Source organism: Urocampus carinirostris, chromosome 17 (assembly GCF_059441175.1).
Source record: "Urocampus carinirostris isolate Australia breed hairy pipefish chromosome 17, RoL_Ucar_1.0, whole genome shotgun sequence".
Taxonomy (NCBI): domain Eukaryota; kingdom Metazoa; phylum Chordata; class Actinopteri; order Syngnathiformes; family Syngnathidae; genus Urocampus; species Urocampus carinirostris.
The window spans coordinates 3,376,774-3,400,375 of record NC_142365.1 but is presented as its reverse complement, the minus strand read 5'-3'; the positions used below and the strand labels follow the sequence as shown (position 1 = coordinate 3,400,375).

The following is a 23,602-nucleotide window of genomic DNA, read 5'->3' as shown; positions in this document are numbered from 1 at the left end:
ACAAGTAAATGGTGTCGTGTGAGACTGACATTTACCATCTACTTTGCAGGTGAGATATACAATACATTTTTACATTTAGGCACTCCTGCAATCATCTCACTTTTTCTGTTACAAACTGACCCCGGCCCCTCATCAGAGAAGGGAAAAGTTATGTGGCCCTCACAGGAAAAAGTTTGGGGACTCCTGACCTACAGGGTTGAATTAAAATGGCGGCGGCAGCTTCTTGTCACTCGTGCGTCTTTAAGAAACCAAAAACCTCTTGGGACGTCTACGTGAAGGCCAAAGGACATCAGCAACTTGTTAACGTCGACTTGCTGCTGGAGAAAGAGCAGACGTAAATGCTTCCTTCCCCTTCGTTAGTGTACGCCAAACATCTTTTTTGTTGAAATAAATTGCGACCGCGCATACGGATCATGTCTCAAAATCGGGTATTACGCAACCATAAGCGCTAGCACACGCGTGACTGCCTTTCATTTCGAACAATGGCAACGTGTCTGCGTGCACACGTGTGAACAATTTTAAAGCTTTTTTGCAGGCGTTTATAGCATGCGCTGCTACATAGTCAAGTCGTGTTTATTTGTGACGCCCTTAATCACAGAGTCAGGATCAAAGACTATTGCAAACTATTATTACAGACATTTATGACACCATCACCTGATACTGTCAACATAAAGTATAGGTTATTCATATGCTATAGAATAGAAGTGTGTTTTAAGCCTAGATTGCAGATCCAATCTCAGGGGGAAGAGCATTCCACAGCACCAGGGCCCGAATGGAGAACGCTCTCCAACCAGCGGATTTCTTCTTGGCTCTTGGGATCACTAGTAGACCAGCGTTTTCAGAGCGAAGGCTCCCGACCGGAACATAGGGGGGATTTAAATCTGAAAGATATGCGGGAGCAAGTCCATGCGTGATTTTGTATAATACCAAGAGAACCTTGAAATCATCTTAGGCTAACAGGGAGCCAATGCAGGTTAGCAAAAATCAGGGTAGTTAAAAGCCTCGCTGCAGCATTTTGTACCAGCTGAAGGCTCTTGATTTTGGACTTCGGGAGACCGGAGAGTAGTGCATTAGAGTCATCGAGTTGGGAAGTAACAAACGCATGAATATAATAACAGAATCGAACTGGGACATCATGGGGCGAATTTTAGCAATGTTGTGAAGATGGAAGAAAGCTGTTCTTGTAATATTCTTCTCGTGTGTTTGAAAGGACAGATCAGGGTCAAATATGACATCGAAATTTTTAAACGAGTCATTCTGGGTGATTTTACATTTGTCAATGTTCAGAGCAGTTTTTGAGAACAAGTCACAGCATTTAGATGGACCAATAACTAACATTTAGTTTTTAGTTTTTTTAGTCATCCCAAGAGCCAAGAAGAAATCCGCCGGTTGGAGTTTTCAGGCGCAAGAAGTTGAGTGACATCCACTCTTTTATCTCAGTAAGGCAGGCCTCCAAATTTCCACAGTTTAGTGTGTCAGATTCCTCCATCGGATGATATAGTTGAGTGTCATCTGCGTAGTAAAGGAAACTGATATTATACTTGCGAATAGTATCACCTCATGGAAGCATGTAAATGATGAAAAGAAGGGGGCCAAGTACTGAACCCTGCGGAACACCACAGGTAACACTAAAGGGCTCAGATGTCACCCTATTTAACACGGTGCGTCCTATCTGAAAGGTAGGATCTGAACCATAAGAGGACGGTTCCTGAGAGACCAATCCATTTTTCCAACCGTTCTAGTAAGATATTATGGTCCACAGTGTCAAAGGCAGCACTCAGGTCCAGCAGCAGAAGAGTGATGAAGCAGAAAAATATTCATATCTAATCTAAACTATTTTATAAATCCTGACTTCTGTGTTTGTATGTGACTGAACCGATTGCTGTGAAACGGTTTTGCTTCAGGCCTCTGCCAGAGTCTTTAGCTAAGTTTCGTGTCAAAGCACCCCCAATAAATACCAACACCATCCATAAATACCTGCTTTCGTGTGGTCTGTTTTCTACGGTCTCTAACCGCAGCCGCACTTGCCAGGTACTGCAGCTCCCGACCACCACCACTCCGAGCAATTTTCTATCGACAATTCTGGGGCATCTTGCTCGTTTATATAAATATTTGGATATATTTGCCTTAGTTCTATTGTCCGATACGCTGGCAGTGGCACACGTGCATTTTTGAGTACCGTATTTTCCGCACTATAGGGCGCACCGGGTTATAGGGCGCACCCCCAAAAAATAGTTTTTGGTCCTATTTTTGACATACATAAGACGCACCGGATTATAAGGCGCTACAATGGGAACGTGGACAAAACAGTCAGATGGTTCAGTCCAACTGATTACCCCCTTAACATTCCCAAAGCTTGCAAAGAAGCAAATACGTGTCGTAGACACGTGCGGATGCGGTGTCCGTACGATGTCACTCAAATGCGTCGTTTCAAATATCATTCGGAAGGTTCAAGTCTTGGGATTCAAGAAATGCCAACCATTCCTTAGTTTCTATTTTCTTTTTCGCTCGCAACTTTACTGTGCATATGACAATAAACACTTGGAATTGAGTTGAATTCACTCAACTCATCACAGCAACATCAAGATCGTTCTAAAGCAAGATACCGGGAAAATATAAAGCCGCATAAATCCAGGAGAGTCAAATGTTTTCAAATACAGACTAATGAAACATGTTTCTTTATGGCGAAGTTTAGCAAGCTTGCTATTCAGTCATCTTTTTCGGCCAATTGCAGGGTTTGTTTTGGCCCTCTAGCGTATCCGAGGCTCCGAATAACTTCAGCCAATAGCGATCGATTTAACGGATGATTGACACATCGTTTTCGGCCAATTGCAGGGTTTGTTTCGGCCCTCTAGCCAATCCGAGGCTCCGAATAACTTTAGCCAATAGCGATCGATTCAAATGATGATTGACACATTGGTTAGCCAATGAAATGCCGGTATATCAATCCCAGCATACACCGCGGACTACTCCACGTTCGGGGGAAAATCGAGTTAGTTGGAAAACTTTGCAATTTTAAAATTGATCCATAAATAAGGCGCACTGTATTATAAGGCGCATGGTCAGCTTTTGAAAAAAAATGAGACTTTTAGGTGCGCCATATAGTGCGGAAAATACGGTATATAAATGCATGCATTGGGACCTCTGTGTTGGCCTGGCTTTATTCTTAAGATGATATTGAAGGATTTGGACGATGGGGGATTTTGTACGGTCGAACACAAGTTACATTTAACTCAAAAGATATTCACTGGCTGGGCTGTGGTGCGAGGTCAGGGCACCCTAGTAGAAAATGTTGTTTACAGGAACGGCAGGAACGGAACGTAAGGCTGTTAAGATAATCAGCACATCCAGACGCAGAAAGGCCCTGATGACGTAGAAACACTCGGTGTTGTTTTGAACATTCCAGACATCGCGACACCCTTCGGCGAGGTGGCGAAGCCTAGGGTGGGCTTCCCTGGCATGCCCATGGGAGGAGCCGGTGTGCCATTGCGCCGGGAGAAGATGGCCAATAATAAGATAGCTAAAGCTAGTTGCAGACACACATTTACAATTTTAAAATTACTGGCGGAATACAGAGATGAAGAAAATCGGGTATAAGCAATGTTCCCTCGCGCACTGCCCGCACATTCTCAGCGCACAAGAAAATCTAGTCAGCTTAGAAAAATGACATAGATTGGCCGCATCACTGAATAAACCGCACGGTTGAAAGTTAGGGAAAAAAGTAGCGGCTTATAGTCCGGAATTTACGGTATGTCATATTATTTTGTCGTTGAGTCATTGTTTCGGTTCTGTTTTTATTTTTAATGTTCGAATAAAGTTTCCATTCAAATCCATCACTCCACTCGAAAGATTCCGTAATGTCCACGATCTGCAGTTTACGCGTTCTCAACCTACGCTAATCCTTTCGGGTCAACTGTTGGGCACACGAGCCTCTCGTCCAATCATCTGTCGGCTTAAGGCGCTGACATCATCCCCGTTTTCAAAAAATGTCTTTGCAGTTATTTGGCGAGCATGGACCTGTTCTGCCGACAATGGAAACGAAGCGGCCAGGAATGCGCGAACGATGGATGCGCTTTCCGACGTTAGCTCTCCTGCCGAGGTTCGTCCCGACATCGCTCATACTTTTTAGACGCCTTTGGGCGCCGTGTCGAGTTTTTTTTTTTTTGTCAGGTGAGTAATTGCCGGGTGTTAAGCAAAACACCCTCCGGAGGAACCCTTGGTCGATGGTTCCATTCATCATCGATTCCTTGCTCAGCAAGTGACCTTAGCCTTGCCCTGAAGCTATTGTGAGCGCTAAAGCTAGAAAAAGGAAAATGTCATTTTTTTTTCCAAGACATGTTCCAGGCCAAACCGAGCGAGTCGGAAGATCCCACTTCTTGAACTATACCTGTCAAGTTCCAGGGATCCACGCTCTTACAAACTGTCGTATTTTCCCTTACAAAATACAAAATCGTCTTACACCGTATTTTTTGGGTAGTTTAACATGTTATATTGTACATGTGTTTCGTTATATCATCCATCCATCCATTATCTGCACTGCTTATCGGTTTTAACAGAACAGAGTCGGACGGGAAAGCTCACTGAGTGGAACACAACAGCTCGCAACGATCTGACAAAGACAGAACTGAAGCCGTGGGCTTAAGAAGGGTGTGGCCACCAATCAGCTTGTCCGGGCTGTTGGAGCCCATCCCAGCCATCTCCGGGCGGCAGTGGCTCAGGTGGTAGAGCGCTCGTCTTGGGATCGAGAGATCGCAGTTCGAATCCCGGCTCCTCCGTGTTACACGTCGAAGTGTCCTTGGGTAAGACACTGAACCCCTAATGCCCCCAATAAGCAGGTTAGCGCCTTACATGGCTATGGGGGGCTATTGGGAAATGTGAAGCACAATGTAAAGCGCTTTGGGAAGTCTTGACTTGAAAAGCGCTATATAAATGCAGATCATTTCATTTCATTTCCGGGCAGTGGGCAGGGGACACCTTGAACTGGTTGCCAGCCAATCGCAGGGGACACAGGGACAGACAATTCTTTCGCTCATTTACACCTAGGGACAATTTGGACCAGCCAATTCACCTGACATGCATGTTTTTGGAATGTGGGAGGAAACCGGAGTGCCCGGAGGAAACCTGCGCAAGCACAGGGAGAACATGCAAACTCCGCACAGGAAGGTTGGTAGCTGGATTTGAACACACACACAAACGTCTAACCACTGCCCCGCCGTGCTGCCCCCCGTTATATCATATATATTGTTGATTAACATTTTGTTGTGAGATCCTGAGTTGCTCGACATGAATGAGGTTTATTATAAAAAAAGTTCAAAAATGAAGTCGCTTGGACGTTCACTGTAGAAGGAAAAAATACATGCACATAGATTTTAGTAGAATAATACATTATTCAAATTATGAATTCATTTTCTGCATGAAATTATTGTTGGTGATATACTGATTCAAGGGATAATCACAAACCTGTCTTTTTTTCATTTTCTCCTTTTATACTTCCATTTTTTCTTAACTTCTTTATACAACATAATAATTTGTAATATAATGCATCAAAGCTAGTGAGCCATTTGACTCTTTTTAATGAGTCGAGCCGAAAAAGCCGGGTCTCTAAAAAGAGACAGACTTCCTTTCACTACACAACAACCACGGAATGATGCATGATCGGAAATCCCCAGGCAGCAGGCTGTCATAATTACCAATCTGGAACACCTGCAGCGGCTTGATTGGCACCAACAGCCCGGACAAGCTGATTGGTGGCCACACCCTTCTTAAGCCCCCGGCTTCAGTTCAGTCTTTGTCAGATTGTTGCGAGCTGTTGTGTTCCACTTAGTGAGCTTTCCCGTCCAACTCTGTTCCTGTTAAAACCTCCTGCCTGATCTCCGTTTTTGACCCGTTTCTGGACCTGACTAAGCCTGTTCTGCCTGCCTCTGTTACCTGACCCGTTTTACTTCGTTACCTGCCTGCCTCCTGCCTACGACCCCGATTACGAACTCGCCATCGCCTCTGATCTCCAGCCCCGACCAAACGACTTACCATTCCCGGCTGTCTTCGTCCGACACGGAAGTGTCACTCCAGCCTCGTTCGCTCCCGTTTTCCGTCAGTCCTCGGATCAAGCAAGCAAGCAGATTTATTTTCCCTAACAATTTAACTAAGGGTCCTCCATCTAAAACGGCCGAATTAGTGTCGTTGGAGTCTCTGAGAAGCCTTTTTCTGAAGTCCTTGTCACGGTCGCCGTGGCGACCAGTCTGCCGCGCCCCCGAATTCAAGCTGTAGCAGATCAGCTGATTGCTGGTCTGCTACTTAAGGCTGGGTTGTGGGTTTGGCGGGCGCTGGCTCATTACACATTCCCCGGTTTGTTATGCCTTGTCCTGTTTTAGTTTTAAACATTGTCCGTTCTGTTATGTCTTGTCCTGTTTAGTTGAGTTGGAAGAAACAACTGTTTGTTTTGTCATGTCCCAGAGTTTTGGACAACTTTTATTTTGGTGAATAAAAGTTTTGGATCGTTACGCAATTGAGTTCTCCCTTCCTGCCTCCTGCCTCCGTTCCGGTCCGATCACTCCTTCCACTCCACCACGCCTCGTGACAGACCTTTAGCTTTCTTCCTATTGGCCATCTTCTCCCTACATGATGGTGTGCCGACTCCTCCCATGGGTGTGCCAAGGAAGCCCCCCCCCCTGGGCTTCACCATCTCGTCGAAGAGCGTCGCGATGTCTGGAATACTCAAAACAACACCGAGCGTTTCTACATCATCAGGGCCTTGAGTCTGGATGTGCTGATTATCTCATCATCCTTATGTCCCGTTCCCGCCGTTCCTGTAAACAACATTTTCCACCAGGGACCTTGACCCCGCACCACAGCCCAGCCAGTGAATATCTTTTGTATTAAATGTCATTTGTATTCGATGGTTTCAAATCCTTTATAGTCTAATGTATCAAATCCTTCACTGATGGCAGTTTCAGCAAAGAGAGTTCCGTCCTGTCCCACCCGGTGTCTCCGTCCTGTCCAGACCTGGGCTGAAAAAACAGGGCTTTTATTTGTTCAGGCCGATGAAGCGAAATGTTGGGTCGTCTCATGTGACATTGAAAGCATTTGCATAAAACGCAGAAGCAAATCTATCACCTCGAGAACCTAGACAAAGCGGTAGACAGGCAGAAAAGAGGAAACACCTGGAAAACCTGACAAAAGAGAGCAACTTCCTACTTGGAGAAAATGATTCTATCCTTCTTTCAAAGGGATTGGAATATTTTTTCTGAGAATGATGAAATATTTCAGGATGTAGTATCAGTATTGTCACACGTGTACCATCAGTGTCGAGGTCCGATAGATCTCTGAAGAGCAGGATGATCTTTACATCTGTCAGAACCAGAACTGATACAGGACCCAATCGCGTGACGTTCTCACACAAGCTCTTTATTTTATGGGAAATGGGGAGTCATGTTAGGAAGCCGGTCTGGCGTGGAAAGACTGGAAGCCAGAGACTGACGAGATTGATATCGGATCAGGGTAACGAAAATGAAAAGGAGAAACTAGACGGGAACCAAAACTGGAGAAACTAACCAACAGGACAAGAATAGACGGAAAACAAAACTGGAACCTGAAATGAAACAGAAGAAAAATACTGGACTGGGGCAGCACGGCGGCGCAGGTGCGACACAGTTCTAAGGTCTCGGGAACCTCCTGTGTGGGTTCCTGCCCACTGCCCGATGATTGCTGGGATGGGCTCCAGCTCCCCCACGACCCTACTGAGGATAAGCAGTGACGCTAATGAGATGAGATGAGAATACTGGACGTCAATCTATCTATCTATCTATCTATCTATCTATCTATCTATTTATCTATCTATCTATCTATCTATCTATCTATCTATCTATCTATCTATCTATCTATCTATCTATCTATCTATCTATCTATCTATCTATCTATCTATCTATCTATCTATCTATCTATTTATCTATCTATCTATCTATCTATCGTCTTGTGGGGCAGAAGTTCCTTGACGGGCTGACCCTGAAGCAAGAGAGCGCTGAGCCTTATATACACAGAAAGTCAATCTCTAAACAAGCCGCAGCTGGCACAACACGGGCGGGGCCAATTGAGCGCAATGGCAACCGTGACACACACGGGCGCGGCCAAGTGGGCGCCATGGCAACCGTGACAACATCGAAAAACAATGGCGGACGGATGACGGTGGTGCTGTATTCCAAGAGGAAGCCGGCAGACCGTTCTGCGGACCTACGCTTTTGCTAGGCAAGCACCATACCCTCCGACAATCTCCTGCCCTGTTTTCTCCTGCCTCTTACCTGTTGTCAACCTGTTTCTGGACCCGTTTCTACCCTGCTCTTCCGTCCCGGCCGTCGACCTGTTTTGCCCCGTTTCCTGCCTGATACTTGTTGCCGACATTTTTCTGGACTCATTACCGCCCTTGCTCCCCTGTCCCGGTTACCGACCAGCTTTTCCTGTGAAAAATCTGTACTATTTTCTCACGTCGTGCATGTTTGAGAATTTGGGAATACCATCAAGGCGAGGTATGAATTATGCGGCTCTCGAGTCGGATCAAGTCCGCCGATGGTTTTTAAGCGGACTGCGAGACGATACTGAGAAGCACAAGAGAAAAATGGGCAGTAGTTTTAAATATATCCACTTGATGTCGCCAAAGTCAGGCATCACTCACAAAGCAATTGGAACCTTAATTCTTTCTATTTTTCTGGCTTTCTCACTTTTTCTATTTTTTTCTCTCTCTCTCTCTAACTCTCTCGCTCTTTCTCTCTTTCTCCTTTTCTCTCTTTCTTTATTCCCTTTTCTCTCTCTCTTCCACCCTCACTCTCTTTCTGTCCTTTTACAATTTCTGTCTCTTTTTTGCTTTCTTTCTTTTTTTCTTACCTTCTCTCTTACTCTTTCTTTCTCTTCTTCACTAGATTTCTCTCTCCTGCTCTCTTTTTTAATCTCTTTTCTCATTCTCTCTCTGTCTCTCACTTTCTCTTACTTCGTCGCTCTTTCTGTCTTTCTCTCTTTCTTTATTCCTTTTTCTCTCTTCTTCCCTTGTTTCGTTTTTTCTATACCTCCATTTATTTCTTTATTTCATTCATTCTTCTTGTTCTTATTCCCTTTCACCCTCACTCTCTTCCTGTCCTTTTTTTCCATTTCTCTCTCTTTTTTGCTTCCTTTCTTTTTTTCTTACCTTCTCTCTTTCTTATTCTGTCTTTCTCTTCCTCACTAGATTTCTCTCTCCTGCTCTCTTTTTTTAATCTCTTTCCCCAATCCCTCTCTCTCTCTCACTCTCTCTTGCTCTCTCACTCTTTCTCTCTTCCTCTCTTCCTCTCTTTCTTTATTCCTTTTTCTCTCTCTCTTCCCTTGTTTCGTTTTTTGTCTATATCTGCATTCATTTCTTTATTTCTTTCATTCTTCTTTTTTCTCATTCCCTTTCACCCTCACTCTTTTTCTGTCCCTGTTTTGATGTCTCTCTCTTTTTTTCTTCCTTTCCTTTTTTCTTACCTTCTCTTTTTCTTACTCTTTCATTCTCTTCCTCACTCTCTTTTTTTAATCTCTATTCTCATTCTCTTTCTCTCTTTTTCACTTCTCTCATTCTCTCTCTCTCTTTCTAACCTTCTTCCTGTCTTTATTTCCTTCTCTATTTTGTAGTTTCTTTTTTTTACTTCTCTCTTTTCTTTTCCTTTTTCCTTTATTTCCCCTTCGTCCTTTTTCTCTCTCTCCCTTGTTGCATCTCTCTTTCTAACTTTCTTCCTGTCTTTGTTTCCTTCTCTTTTTTGTAGTTTTTTATTTTTACTTCTCTCTTTTCTTTTCCTTTTTCCTTTATTCCCCTTCGTCCTTTTTCTCTCTCTCCCTTGTTGCGTTTCTCTTTTGATCTTTTTCTTGCTCTCATTTTCTACCCCTCTCTCTTAAGGCCATTGACTCCCAGCTAAAATGTTTGTTGTTGAGTTATTGTTTTTGTTCTGTTTTTATTTTGATGTTCGAATAAAGTTTCCATTCATTCATTCAAAATGACTTTGACGGCCCTGCTTTAAGGAATCGGTGAACTCGGTTTTGCCTATTTTAAGCCACCGCCGATCGTAAAGAAACATAGGAGATATGCGTTAGTTGCGCAATACGGTATGGAGGTCTCAGGGACAATGTTCCCTCTAAGCTGCCCGCATATTTTCAGCGCACAAGAAAATCTAGCCAGCTCACAAAAATCAGGGCTCCAAATTGCTAATTAAGAAGCCAATTAAGTCAAAGTTACAGTGCATGAAGGTCAAAATACACGGGTTCCCCCGACGTTGTGTTCTAAATGCGGTATTTTGAAGTCAAGGTCGAAGTAGAACCAAGTTGAGTAAAGTTAGTAGAGTTTTTCGAGAACCGGCTTCTTCGGCTCGGCTCACTAGAAGGAAACGGCTCTTTCGGGTCCTAAACGGCTCTTCAGGTTGTTTTTGCTTCTTTCATCCCTATATGACCAAATATTGTGTAAAACTATGCACAAAATGACTTAAAGGAAGGGGGAATAGAACAGAAAAGATTAAAAAAAAAAAAATGAAAAAGTAGTGAAAAGCTGAGGAAAAAAAAGAAACAAAAGGAAGAGAAAAAAGAAGGAAAAATTCAGAAAAAAAGCCAGAAAAAAAGAAAAGAAAGAAACAAAGAAAAAAAGTAAATGGAGAACAAAAAGAAAAAAGTAACAGCTAGGAAAAAATAAACACAATGAGATTTTTTTTAAAGGAATTAAAAAAAAATAGAAAAACACGGGGGCAAATTTATTTTCCCTAACAATTTAACTAAGTGAATTAGTGTTGTTGGAGTCTCTGGGAAGCCCTCTTCTGAAGTCCTTCAGCTCTCTTCTTATTAGCCCACGTCTCCCCGCATAATGGAGTGCCGGCTCCTCCCATGGGCGTGCCAAGGAAGCAACATTGTACTTCCACTAAAAAATGTGATTAAATACAGTTGTGTATCGTGCAACCGACTCAATAAGCCCCCAAAAACGTTATTATTATGCGACAAAAGATACCAGAAAAAAAAAGAATCTTGTGAAAGAATTGTTGTAAAAACAAATGACGTTTGTAGGCCGGACAACCTTTGCAATAATACATTAGTCAATTCATTCAAAAGTGAAAATTTTTTTTGCATTGCCGGAAACTCAGATGTCAAGTTTTGGACTTGTTTGATAATGACTTAGTTGCCACACTTGGGATTATAGTTGCTCACTGTTGTTTCAAGCGTTGCTCACAGACTTTGTGTAAACGCTCAGATTCCTGGAAAATGAGAGGGAACATTGCTCAGGAACCTTTGCTCCGGTGACGTCACCCAGGATTCGAAAGCTCATCCATTGTCAACCTGTCGATGGCACGCTATTGTTCCTACAGTTCTGGAGCTTTGACCGCGGCGACATCAGAAGGCCACAAAATCGACGGCACACGTGTTTGTTAGCTTTAGCTTTCCGCTGTTATCTGGCAGACCTTCACCTGCGACTCGGATTCAAAGTCCAAAAACCGGATTAGAAGACGCCGCCGCTGCAGATCTTCAACTATGGGTACGTTCATTTTTTTACCTTTTGGTCATTGGATGCACTTGACTGCTGTAACTTGATATTTTTGCAAGTTTTTGATGACAACCAAGACTTCTTTTAAGCGTTTCTAACCCTAACCCAGGAAGGACCATGAGAAAAATTGAAAATCCTATAAGGAGTCGTGATGGGAATTCCGACTCTTTCTGCTACCTTACGGCTCTCTAAATGAATCAAAGGTTAATGTAAAAAATGTATTGCGCTATTATATTAGAATAGTCTTTATTGTTTCAGTCTACACGTCAAGTCATGTGTATTTGTATAGCCCTTAATCATAAAGAGTCTCAAAGGGCTGCACAGACCTCGGATTATTGCAAACTACAGACTATTATGACACCACCCCGTGATCTAAAATCGACATGAGGGCAAGGAAAAACTCAAAAACCTCAAGTCATGTTTATCTGTGACACCCTTAATCATAAAGAGTCTCAAAGGGCTGCACAGACCTCGGATTATTGCAAACGACCGACTATTATGACACCATCCCCTGATCTAAAACCGACATGAGAGCAAGGGAAAACTCAAAACCTCTGTCAAATCAAGTCATGTTTGTTTGTGACACCCTTAATCACAAAGAGTCTCAAAGGGCTGCACAGACCGCAGACTACAGACTATTGTGAAACCATCCCCTGATCTAAAACCAACATCAGGGCAAGGAAAAACCCCAAAAAACCTCAGCATGAGGAAAATAAGGAAACCTTGAGAAGGGACAGTCTCAAATGGCTGCACAGACCACAGATTAGTGCAGACTACAGACTATTATGACACTATACCCTGATCTAAAACGAACATCAGGGCAAGGAAAAACCCCAAAAACCTCAGCATGAGGAAAATAAGGAAACCTTGAGAAGGGACAATCTCAAAGGGCTGCACAGACCACAGATTAGTGCAAACTACAGACTATTATGACAGCATCCCCTGATCTAAAACCAACATCAGGGCAAGGAAAAACCCCAAAAACCTCAGCATGAGGAAAATAAGGAAACCTTGAGAAGGGACAGTCTCAAATGGCTGCACAGACCACAGATTATTGCAAACTACAGACTATTATGACACTATACCCTGATCTAAAACCGACATGAGAGCAAGGAAAAACTGAAGTCTCAAGTCATGTTTGTTTGTGACGCCCTTAATCACAAAGAGTCTCAAAGGGCTGCACAGACCACTGCTTATTTTGACACCATCCCCTGATCTAAAACCCACATGGGGGCAAAAACACTGTCTGGCCTTTGTTTCTTCAGAAGGCCCAGACCTGAAACTCTTCCAATACGATACCTTCGGGTCACTGAGAGGCAAACCAAGAAAATATTTCACAACGAACTGTTTTGGTGCAGGGACAAACCGTTTTTCATTTCTGAAATGATATAAAAATAATTCCTGATTTCTTAGCATTATTTATCATTTATCTTTTTAATTCTAACCGTCGTGTGTGTCTGTGTATTTGGCATTTCGGGTCATCGGCAATGTTCCCTCTAAGCTGCGTGGGTGCGCAGTTGGGCATTACCCAGAGCTTTTCCGCGCACAAGAAAATCTAGCCAGCTCACAAAAATCAGGGCTCCAAATTGATAATTAAGAAGCGAATCAAGTCAAAGTTACAGTGCATGAAGGTCAAAATACACGGGTTCCCCCGACGATGTGTTCTAAATGCGGTATTTTGAAGTCAATGTCGAAATAAAACCAAGTTGAGTAAAGTCAGTAGAATTTTTCGGGAACCGGCTTCTTTGGCTCGGCTCACTAAAGAGAACCGGCTCTTTCGGGTCCTAAATGGCTCTTCAGGTTGTTTTAGCTTCTTTCATCCCTACACCACCAAATATTATGTCAAACTGACTTAAAGGAAGGAGGAATAGAACAAAAAAGAAAAAAAACGAAAAAGTAGTGAAAAGGTGAGGGAAAAAAGAAACAAAAGAAAGAAAAAGTCAAGTCAAGTCAAGTCATTTTTATTTGTATAGCCCTTAATCACAAAGAGTCTCAAAGGGCTTCACAGGATTAGGCAGACTATTTTTTCAGACAATTATTACACCATCCCCTGATCTGGAACCAACATGAGGGCAAGGAAAAACTCCAAAAACCTCAACATGAGGAAAATGAGGAAAAAGAAGGAAAAATTCAGAAAAAAAGCCAGAAAAAAAAAGAAAGAAACAAAGGAAAAAAAGTAAATAGAGAACAAAAAGAAAAAAGTAACAGCTAGGAAAAAATAAACACAATGAGATTTTTTTTTTAAAAGGAATTAAAAAAAAATAGAAAAAAAACTGGGAAAAAGAAGAAAAAGTTTGTGTTGCATTCAAACAATTTCCAATGATACCAAGTCAATCTTGTTGCCAACATTGTACTTCCACTCAAAAAATGTGATGAAATACAGTTCTGTATCTTGCGACCAACTAAAATCTCATCTCATCAGCCGCACAGCTTATCCTCATTAGGGTCGCAGGGGTGCTGGAGCCCATCCCAGCAATCATCGGGAAGTGGGCCGGGGACACCCTGAACTGGTTGCCAGCCAATCGCAGGGCACACGGGGACAGACAACTCATTTGCTCATTCACACCTAGGGACAATTTGGACCGGCCAATTCACCTGAAATGCATGTTTTTGGAACGTGGGAGGAAACCGGAGTGCCCGGAGGAAACCCACACAAGCACGGGGAGAACATACAAACTCCGCACAGGACGTCTGGAGCTGGATTTGAACCCACGCAGGAGGTTCCCAAGACATGAACTGTGCTGCACACGCGCTAACCACTGCGCCCCCGTGCTGCCCTACCGACTAAAACAGCCCCCAAAAATGTTAGCATTATGCGACAAAAGATACCAGGAAAAAAAAAAAGAAAATCTTGTGAAAGAATTGTTGTAAAAACAAACGACGTTTGTAGGCCGTAAAACCTTTGCAAGAATAGATGAGTCAATTCATTCAAAAGTGAAAAAAAAATGTGCATTGCCGGAAACTCAGCAAAATATAACTTGATGTCAAGTTTTGGACATGTTTGACAATGATTTAGTTGCCACACTTGGGATTACGGTTGCTCACTGTTGTTTCAAGCGTTGCTCACCGACTTTGTGTGAACGCTCGGACCCCTAAGGAAAATTACAGGGAACATTGGTTTTTATTTCTGCATTGTACACTGAAACTGATTGAATACAGCACTTTGAGTGTCAAGGTACTGCTTAAAAACTGGATTTAATATGTTTTAGGCTTATCGCAGTTTGCCTTTTCGCTGCTGGTCTTGTGGGCGCTGTCAGGGGTTCCCCCCGGGTGCCAGGGGGGCAACATTTTGGTGTTACCGGTGGACGGCAGCCATTGGATCAACATGAAGGTTCTCATGGAGGCGCTCCACCTGCGAGGACACCGATTCACCGTCATCAGAGCCTCCAACAGCATGTACGTGCCGGAAATATCACCGCTCTACTCCACCGTCACTCTCAAGATGGCCGGGAAATGGGAAGACTTTCTTCAATTTCTACAGGAGCTCATAAAGGTAACGTGACAGGGTTGGTTAGGGTTACTTGAACTGGATTACTTTCAATGCCTTTTGGATGACTCCAATACCAAATATGCTAATAAAAGACAAAAGAAACTAAATAGGAATCAAATGATGACTCACAACACGTGGTAAGCTTTCTCTCCTGGCTTTGATCTCTTTGATCTCCGGCAAAACGAACATCAAATGCGACAGAAACAAAATGAAAATAAACCCAAACAGCTTGCAAAATCATTTTTGCCGTTCCGTGTATTCCGTTACTCCCCAAGCCTGCACAAAATTTTGTCATTTTATTCGGTCCGATAATCATCGGACACGGGTGGCTGACGGGAGGAGAAGTGGCACTTCCGCGTCGAGCGAGGATAGTTGTGGGTGGCAGGAAAGCTGGTCGGTAGCCGAGACAGGGGAGCAAGGGCGGTAATCGAGTCCAGAAAAAAGGTCGGCAACAAGCATCAGGCAGGAAACAAGGCAAAACAGGTCGTGGTTGGCAACAGTTATCAGGCAGGAAACAGGGCAAAACAGGTCAATGTCCAGGACAGAAGAGCAGGGAAGAAACAGGTCCAGAAACAGGTCGGCAACAGGTAATCAGGCAGGAGAAAACAAAGCAGGAAAATGTCGGAAGGTATGAGCTTGTCTAGCTGGGAACATAGGTTCGCAAACGGTCTGACACTGGTAATAGGTAGCTGGGGGGTTTAAAAAGAGTCAGGGAACCAATCAGCGACCAGGGCTGTTGGCGCCAACGGGGCATTCGCAGGGGCCCCGAATCAGCAATCACGACAATAACATGTTAACCACTGGTCGGCACTTGAAGACCATGCCATATGTTTCTCAAAGGCAGAACGGTAACTGTATGTATTTAATTCTAACTATTATGCATTTCCAATTTTAGCCAGTATAGAAGGATTATTGCTAAGATGCACTGACATTTCTGGCCAGTTTGGGGTTTTTAGGTGCACCTCGTAGTCAGCCGTGTTGGGTAGGGTTACTTTAACTTGATTACTTTCAATTACTTTTGGATTACTCCAATACCAAAAATGCTCATAAAAGACAAAAGAACCTAAATAGGAATAAAATGATGACTCACAACATGTGGTAAGCTTTCTCTCCTGGCTTTGATCTCTTTAATTTCCGTCAAAACGAACATCAAATGCAACAGAAACAAAATGAAAAGAAATCCAAACAGCCTGCCAACATTATTTTTGCCGTTCCATGTACTCCGTTACTCCCCAAGCCTGCACTAAATTTTGTCTTTTATGAGCATATTTGGTATTGGAGTCATCCAAAAGTCATTGAAAGTAATCCAGTTAAAGTAACCCTACCCAACCCTGAGAAAGAACTAGAAAGAATGACATCGAAAGAGAAATAGAATAGAGAAGGAGAGAAAAGAAAAGGGGGAAAGAGAGAAGGGGAAAGCAAGAATGAAAAATAGAGTGAGAGAGGGAGAGAGAGAGAGAGAGAGGGAGAGAGAGAGAGAAAAGAGAGAGAAAAGGAAAATAGGAAGAGAGAGCAAAAGAAGGTAAAAGACAAAAAGAGAAAGAGACAAAGAGGAACAAAGAGAAAAAGAAGAGATAGAGAGAGTGAAAGAGAAAGCGATAGAGAGTGAGACGAAAATGGAGGGAGAGAGAGAAAAAAGAGGGAGAGAACGTGAGAAACAAGATATAAAAAGAGAAATAGTAAGAGGGAGGGAGGAAAGACTCGCAGGGTTGGGTAGGGTTACTTTAACTGGGTTACTTTCAATGACTTTTGGATTACTTCAATACCAAATATGCTAATAGAAGACAAAAGAAACTAAATAGGAATAAAATGATGACTCACAACACGTGGTAAGCTTTCTCTCCTGGCTTTGATCTCTTTGATCTCCGGCAAAACGAACATCAAATGTGACAGAAACAAAATGAAAATCAATCCAAACAGCTTGCCAACATCATTTTTGCCGTTCCGTGTATTCCGTTACTCCCCAAGCCTGCACAAAATGGAGTCATTTTATTCAAATTTATTTTGTCTTTTGTCTTTTATGAGCATATTTGGTATCGGAGTAATCCAAAAGTCATTGAAAGTAACCCAGTTAAAGTAACCCTACCCAACCCTGATAGTCAGTGTATATCAAAAGTCTTTCAAACCCAGTTTGGTTAAGGGGTTTACATGTAGACGTCTGCACTTTTATTTATCACTACTTTCCTATAAAGATTTATCTCCATTTTTTTGGTCTATTATTCCATTTCCGCATAATTGTTTACAAAAAAAGGTGGAAAATGAAACACGTCGTTTTAAAAATCAGCTATGTCTACGTCACCTAATTTTGCCCGTATATTAGATTGCAGACTGTTTTGGTCGATACAAAAGCAATCAAAAGTCTGTTCTACAGGCTGAGAAATGAAGTTTCTGGAATTGTCAAACTGGATCGCGATGAAGTGAGTGCTACCTAGCAACGTTAGCATTTTCAAATGCAAATGAAACAGTTTGTTGTACAATGCTAACTTTTTCGAAAGCTGAGTAAACGGCATCATTGGCAGTGGCTCAGGAGGTAGAGCGCTCGTTTTGGGATCAAGATATCGCAGTTCGAATCCCGGCTCCTCCGCGTTACCTTCCGAAAAACCTTGCAACCATGTATTTTACTTTGGCCAATTAGACATCGTGAAAGAGTAATAAATGTTTGACCTGTCTTTCCTGAAGTCAATCCATGGTTATGTACACTTGCGCGTAAAAATAGTACGTAAATCACAATAGGCTTCGTAGTGGCGCAGCAGGTAGAGCGCTCGTCTTGGGATCAAGAGATCGCAGTTCGAATCCCGGCTCCTCCGTGTTACATGTCGAAGTGTCCTTGGGTAAGACACTGAACCCCTAATATCCCCAATATGCAGGTTAGCGCCTTACATGGCTGCACGGCCGCTATTGGGAAATGTGAAGCACACTGTAAAGCGCTTTGGGAGGTCTTGACTTGAAAAGCGCTATAGAAATGCAGATTATTTCATTTCATTGTTTAGCTAGCCACGTTTAATATTTGCCCCGGTTGACTTTTTTGACCAGAACCTCAGAAAAGGACGCAGCATGCCCATGGAGTTCACCAACATGATGTACCAGGCCCACTCGTCGTGGGCAAACGCCCTGTCCGAGTTCCTGGAGGAAGAGGACCGGGTCCGGCATTTAAAAGACTCCCGGTTCGACCTGGTCCTGACCGACCCCGCCATGGCAACCGGCGTGATACTCGCCAAGTACTTGGAGCTTCCGGTGGTGCTGAATGTACGCTGGATCCAAGGAGGCGAGGGCCACTTCGCCGTGGCCCCGTCGCCCCTTTCCTACGTCCCGGTGCCGGGATCGGGTCTGACGGACAAGATGGACTTCCTGCAGAGGGCCAAGAACGTCCTTTTCTTCGTGCTGGTGGCCCTCAAGCAGAAAATCCTGATCCAGCCCATCTACCAAGCCCTCTGCCGAAAGCACGTCCGAGGCGGCTGCGACCTCAACCGTCTCCTCCAGGAGGCCGACATTTGGCTCTTCCGGACCGATTTCGTCTTTGACTTTCCGCGGCCCACCGTGCCCAACGTGGTCTACGTGGGGGGGTTCCAGTGCGGGCCGGCCGGCCCGCTGCCCGCCCACCTGGAGGACTTCGTCCGGAGCGCGGGTCCGCACGGCCTGGTCCTGATGAGTCTGGGTACTTTCGTCAGTGCCCTGCCTCTTGCCGACGCGGAGGAAATTGCCGCCGTCTTCGCCAAGTTGCCCCAAAAGGTGAAGCCTTCTTCTTCTGTCCCGTACGCAGGTATCAAACAGGGCACCGCGGGCAGGATCGGGGGCAGGAGAAAAATCTGATCTGCGGTTTTTACATTTGTTCACTTGATATAACCCAAGCTGGGCACCGCTTGCAGTCATTTTGATGTATATCTTTGCTCACTACAGTCCTTTTTGTGTGTATTTTTGCTCAATTGAGCTCAAAACACTAATTTTTGTGTATATTTTTGCTCGATTGGGCTCAAAACAGTAATTTTTGTATATATTTTTGCTCAATTAAGCTCAAAACAGTTATTTTCATGCATATTTTTTTCTCGATTAAGCTAGAAACAGTCATTTTCGTGCATATTTTTGGCTCAATTGGGCTCTAAACAGTCATTTGTATGTATATTTTTGCTCGATTGGGCTCAAAACAGTAATTTTTGTGTATATAGTTGCTTGTTTGGACTCAAAACAGTCATTTTTGTGTATATTTTTGCTCGATTAAGCGCAAAAGTCATTTTTGTGTAGATTTTTGCCCGATTGGGCTTATAACAGTCATTTTTGAGTATATTTTTGCTCGAGTTAGCGCAAAACACTAATTTTTGTGAATATTTTTGCTCGAGAAAGCGCAAAACACTCATTTTTGTGAATATTTTTGCTCGATTAAGCTCAAAACAGTCATTTTCGTGCATATTTTTGCTTGATTGGGCTCAAAACATAGTATTTCTCTCGCTCCCTTTTTCTCATTCTTTCTCTCTTTCGCTCTTTTGTTCCTTTGTCTCCCTTCCTCCTTCCCTCTCTCCCTTTCTCTCTCTCTTACTCTTTCTCCTGCTTGCTCTTTTTTTTCTTTTTATTTTTGTCTTTCTCTCCTCTCTCGTTCATTCTTTCTTTCTCTATCTCCTTTTTTCTCCCTCTCTTTCTCTCTCTGTGCTCTACATATTTCTCTCAATCCTTCTCCCTTTTCTTGTCTTTCTTACCTCTCTCCTCTCTAAATGTGTCTCCCTTGTTTTATTTTTCGTTTCATCTTTCTCTCTCTCTCTCTTTCCTTCTTTCTCCCTCTCCCCCCATTTTTTTTCTTCTCTCTTTTTCTTGAACCTAGTTGTCCCCCCACCCCCAGTGAGGTTTTTTTCTCTAGCATGTGGCCCCCACCTAAAATGAGATGGTCACCCCTGTCTTAAATGTCTTGTTTTCTAAACTAACAAACTTACACATGAGTTTGTTTCTCAAAATGTTCTTGTTTGGGAAACAGCTCTATTTTGAATTCGAGTTCTCTTTATTATCGCTGAAAACATAAATGACCATTGTTATCAATAAAAGTCAACCGATTAACAGGAGGGCCAATTATCGGCACCTATATTCACGAATTTTACGGATATCGCTATCAGCGTTTTTATTTATTTGACAGGCCGATTAAATATATGTAAAACTGGGCTATTTAGGCTCAGATGCAGCCGAGCCTCTCCCTCCCTCTCTCGCTACCCCGTTCGTAGAAAAGCGTGTTTGTGATGAGGAGGGTAAAAAGTTTTGGAGAAGCGTATTCAGGGGGAGACTGATAGATTAGCACTTATCATAACATCGGTTTTTCAATCAAGTGTGTGTGTTTGTGATTGAGAGAGAACATAAAAAACACACAGGAGAGCCTACACTTTTCAATTTGCGAGCTCCGTTGAAATTTCGATGCACTTTTTGTTTTAATTTAATTCAAGTCGAATCGGTTGTACTGACATTTTGATTTAGTGTAAAAAAATAAATAATCAGAGAGCTAATTCTCATGTGCCCAATTGTACTGTTCCACTGTTAGTTTTGGGTTGAAGTGAAAGATTAGTTATGTTAGTTGTGTTGAAATTCTCATTTATTTACCGTAAAAAGTTTCAGAGAGCTAGTTTTCAGGTACCTTCAAATACAGGTTTTTGGTCTCCCCTTAAAACTTATAATCGGAATTGTCTGATATCAATCGACCTCTAGTTTTCAACTATTTGACAGACTGTGAATGATTTGTCCCCGACGTTTTAGGTGATCTGGCGTCACAAAGGTCCTCGGCCGTCCACGCTGGGCAACAATACTCTGATAGTGGACTGGATGCCCCAAAAGGATCTTCTAGGCCACCCGCAGACCAAAGTCTTTGTAGCCCACGGGGGCACAAACGGACTCCAGGAGGCCATCTTCTACGGTGTCCCCGTTCTGGGCATCCCGCTCTTCTTCGACCAGTTCGACAACCTGGTACGCTTGGAGCAGAGAGGAGCCGCCAAAATCTTGGAGCTGGTGGACCTCAGCCAAGGTTTCGAGTCCAGCCTCAAAGAGGTCCTGGGCCAGGACAGCTACCGGCGCAATATGCGCGAGCTGTCGGAACTGCACCGAGATCAGCCTATAGCGCCCATGGATCGGGCTGTCTTCTGGGTGGAGTATGTTATTCGCCACAAGGGTGCGCCGCACCTGCGCACCTGGGCCAACGAGATGCCCTGGTATGCTTATCATAGCATCGACGTGGTTCTGCTACTCGTGGCTGCTGGGTCTGCATTAGTCTTGTTTCCCGTGCTTCTCATCTGGCTCTTTTGCTGTAGAAAGGCGAGAAAAGACAAAGCAAAACAAAACTAGGGATGTCGTAAGCATTCATATTCAATTCGTTCCGCCATACTTAACATATTGTGCAGAAGTCTGGGGCAACAATTACAAAAGTTCACGACAGTCCCCAGGAAATAAGGGCCCATTCGCGTAGACGTGCTCACACAATTTATTGGGGAAAGCAAAGTTGTCCGAAAACAAACGGACCGGACCGAAAACAAAGCAGGATCAAACGCAGGCAAAATTAAAAACTAGGCATTTCTCAGTGTTAAACAGAACTTGCAGGAATCTCACAGAAGGTTGACCCAAAGTTTAACAAAGTTTAACAAACGCTCCAGCAAAGCACAGTTCAAAGGAGCGCGTTTAAGTACTCCCAGCAGCAATCAGTCAAATGCGTCTCAGCCGGTGTCCATGGGCGGGGCCAACTGGGCGCCGCGGCAACCGCGCCAGACATGATATTTTTATGCTCCAAAAAAGTGCAATTAGAACCATACACAGGGTAGGATATCGAGATCATTAAAAAAAAAAGGAAAAATCTGCATTTCTATAGCACTTTTCAAGTCAATGACTTCCCAAAGCGCTTTACAACGTGCTCCACATTTCCCCAATAGCAGCCTTGCGGTCATGTAAGGCGCTAACCTGCTTATTGGGGGTATTAGGGGTTCAGTGTCTTACCCAAGGACACTTCGACGTGTAACACGGAGGATCCGGGATTCGAAATGGGATTCCCTTGATCCCAAGACGAGCGCTCTACCTCCTAAGCTACTGCTGCCCCCGTTATGCAGGCTTCGAAGGTACAGTCAGGCTTTTACTCTTAATATCCATGACAATTTTAATCAAAATCTCATACTCATATTTTATTCCTGCAGTCCAAATGATTAAAATTTGATGATTTAGTCAAATTTTTCACTGCACAACTGCTATTAAAGGTCAACAAAAACATAGTGCCGGAAAACATCCGTCAATTATTCATTCGGAAAGAGGGAAATTAGAACTTAAGGGGCTGTCGTAAATTCAAAATCCCAAAGGTGAGAACCACCAGGAAAAGTATGTCTGTGTGTTTGTGTGCGGAGTCAAACTTTGGAACAATTTACAAGACGAGATCAAAGAATGTCCAACTTGTTCAAATTTAAATAACAAAAAAACGTTCCTGGCGGAATACAGAGATGAAGAATAGTTTGGGAATAGTGCGTCTAGAACTATGGTTAACTTTGTGTTATTGTTCCTATTGTTATATCATTACTGTTATTATTAATATTATTATAATTGTTGGTGTATAATTGGTGTGTTTAATAGGCAACATATCATATAACATTATTTTGTTGTTGAGTTATTGTTTTTGTTTCAATGTTCGAATAAAGTTTTCATTGTCAGGAAACGAACCCGGAAGCAGGAAGTCGGAACTCATTTGTGTAGCTGATCTTTCACTTTAATTGAGAAATAAAAGTTGTCCAACACACAAACGGACCAAAGACAAAACAAAACAGGTTCAAAGGTAATCAAAATTACAAACTAGGCATTTACACGGATCAAACAGGCATGAACAGGTCTTCAACATCGTAAAGCAATGGTCTGGCAACGGGCAGTCCCAAAAGGAGCGTTTAAGTACTCCACAAGCAATCAGTCCAATGTGTCTCAGCCGGTGTCAAGGGGGCGTGGTCAACTGGGCGCCATGACAACCGTGCAGAACATAACATTCATTCATTCAAAAAAAAAAAATTAGGATTCATATAAATTACATTTGCATCTGGTTTCGAAGTTTGAATATGAAGATTTAGCGTTACAATTTTAAACCCGGTCTAGGGTTTTGCATAGGAGTTTCAGGGTTTCCAGTCTGTATCTAGGTTTTGCTTTCGGGTTTCCGACCATTCTTAAACTTTTATAAAAATGTACATTTCAAACAGGGATTATGGAATGTTGAAAGCGGAGATTAAGTATTTAGGCTGAAGATAGGCTTCGAAGGTAGAGTCAGGCTTTTACTCTTAATAACCGTGACGATTTTCATCAAATCCTCATTCTATTTTTTTTTAATTGAAAAGAGGATTTAGATTATTTCTCGTTGGCATCAAAGACAACTTCCAGGATTTCTTCTTCATCTTCCTGTGCACTGGAATATCAATCTTGCAAAAGCTTGCAGTGGTCCGATAAGGACGTCGGTCTGGCCGAGAGTGGCGAACAGACATTTTGTTGACGTCTCCAAAACACATCCCTGCTCACAATCAAACAAAATGGAGTCATTTGCATCCAAGTCGCACATGTTTTTCTTAGAAGATTTTGGGAACTAGACCACACCCTTTTTCTAGAACTCCACAAGAAACTTG

The 23,602-nt window shown here is 43.1% G+C and overlaps 1 protein-coding gene across 1 annotated transcript; it reads left to right on the top strand.

Annotated features, from left to right (window-relative positions):
* The first annotated feature begins 11,313 nt into the window (after positions 1-11,313).
* On the top strand, positions 11,314-22,670 carry LOC148348962 (UDP-glucuronosyltransferase 1-2-like). Its single transcript, XM_088321163.1, has 4 exons — positions 11,314-11,509; positions 14,728-15,011; positions 18,042-18,737; positions 20,733-22,670. Exons 1-4 carry the CDS (start codon positions 11,506-11,508, stop codon positions 21,312-21,314), a joined length of 1,566 nt encoding a protein of 521 aa, XP_088177289.1. The 5' UTR covers positions 11,314-11,505; the 3' UTR covers positions 21,315-22,670.
* Positions 22,671-23,602: the final 932 nt, after the last annotated feature.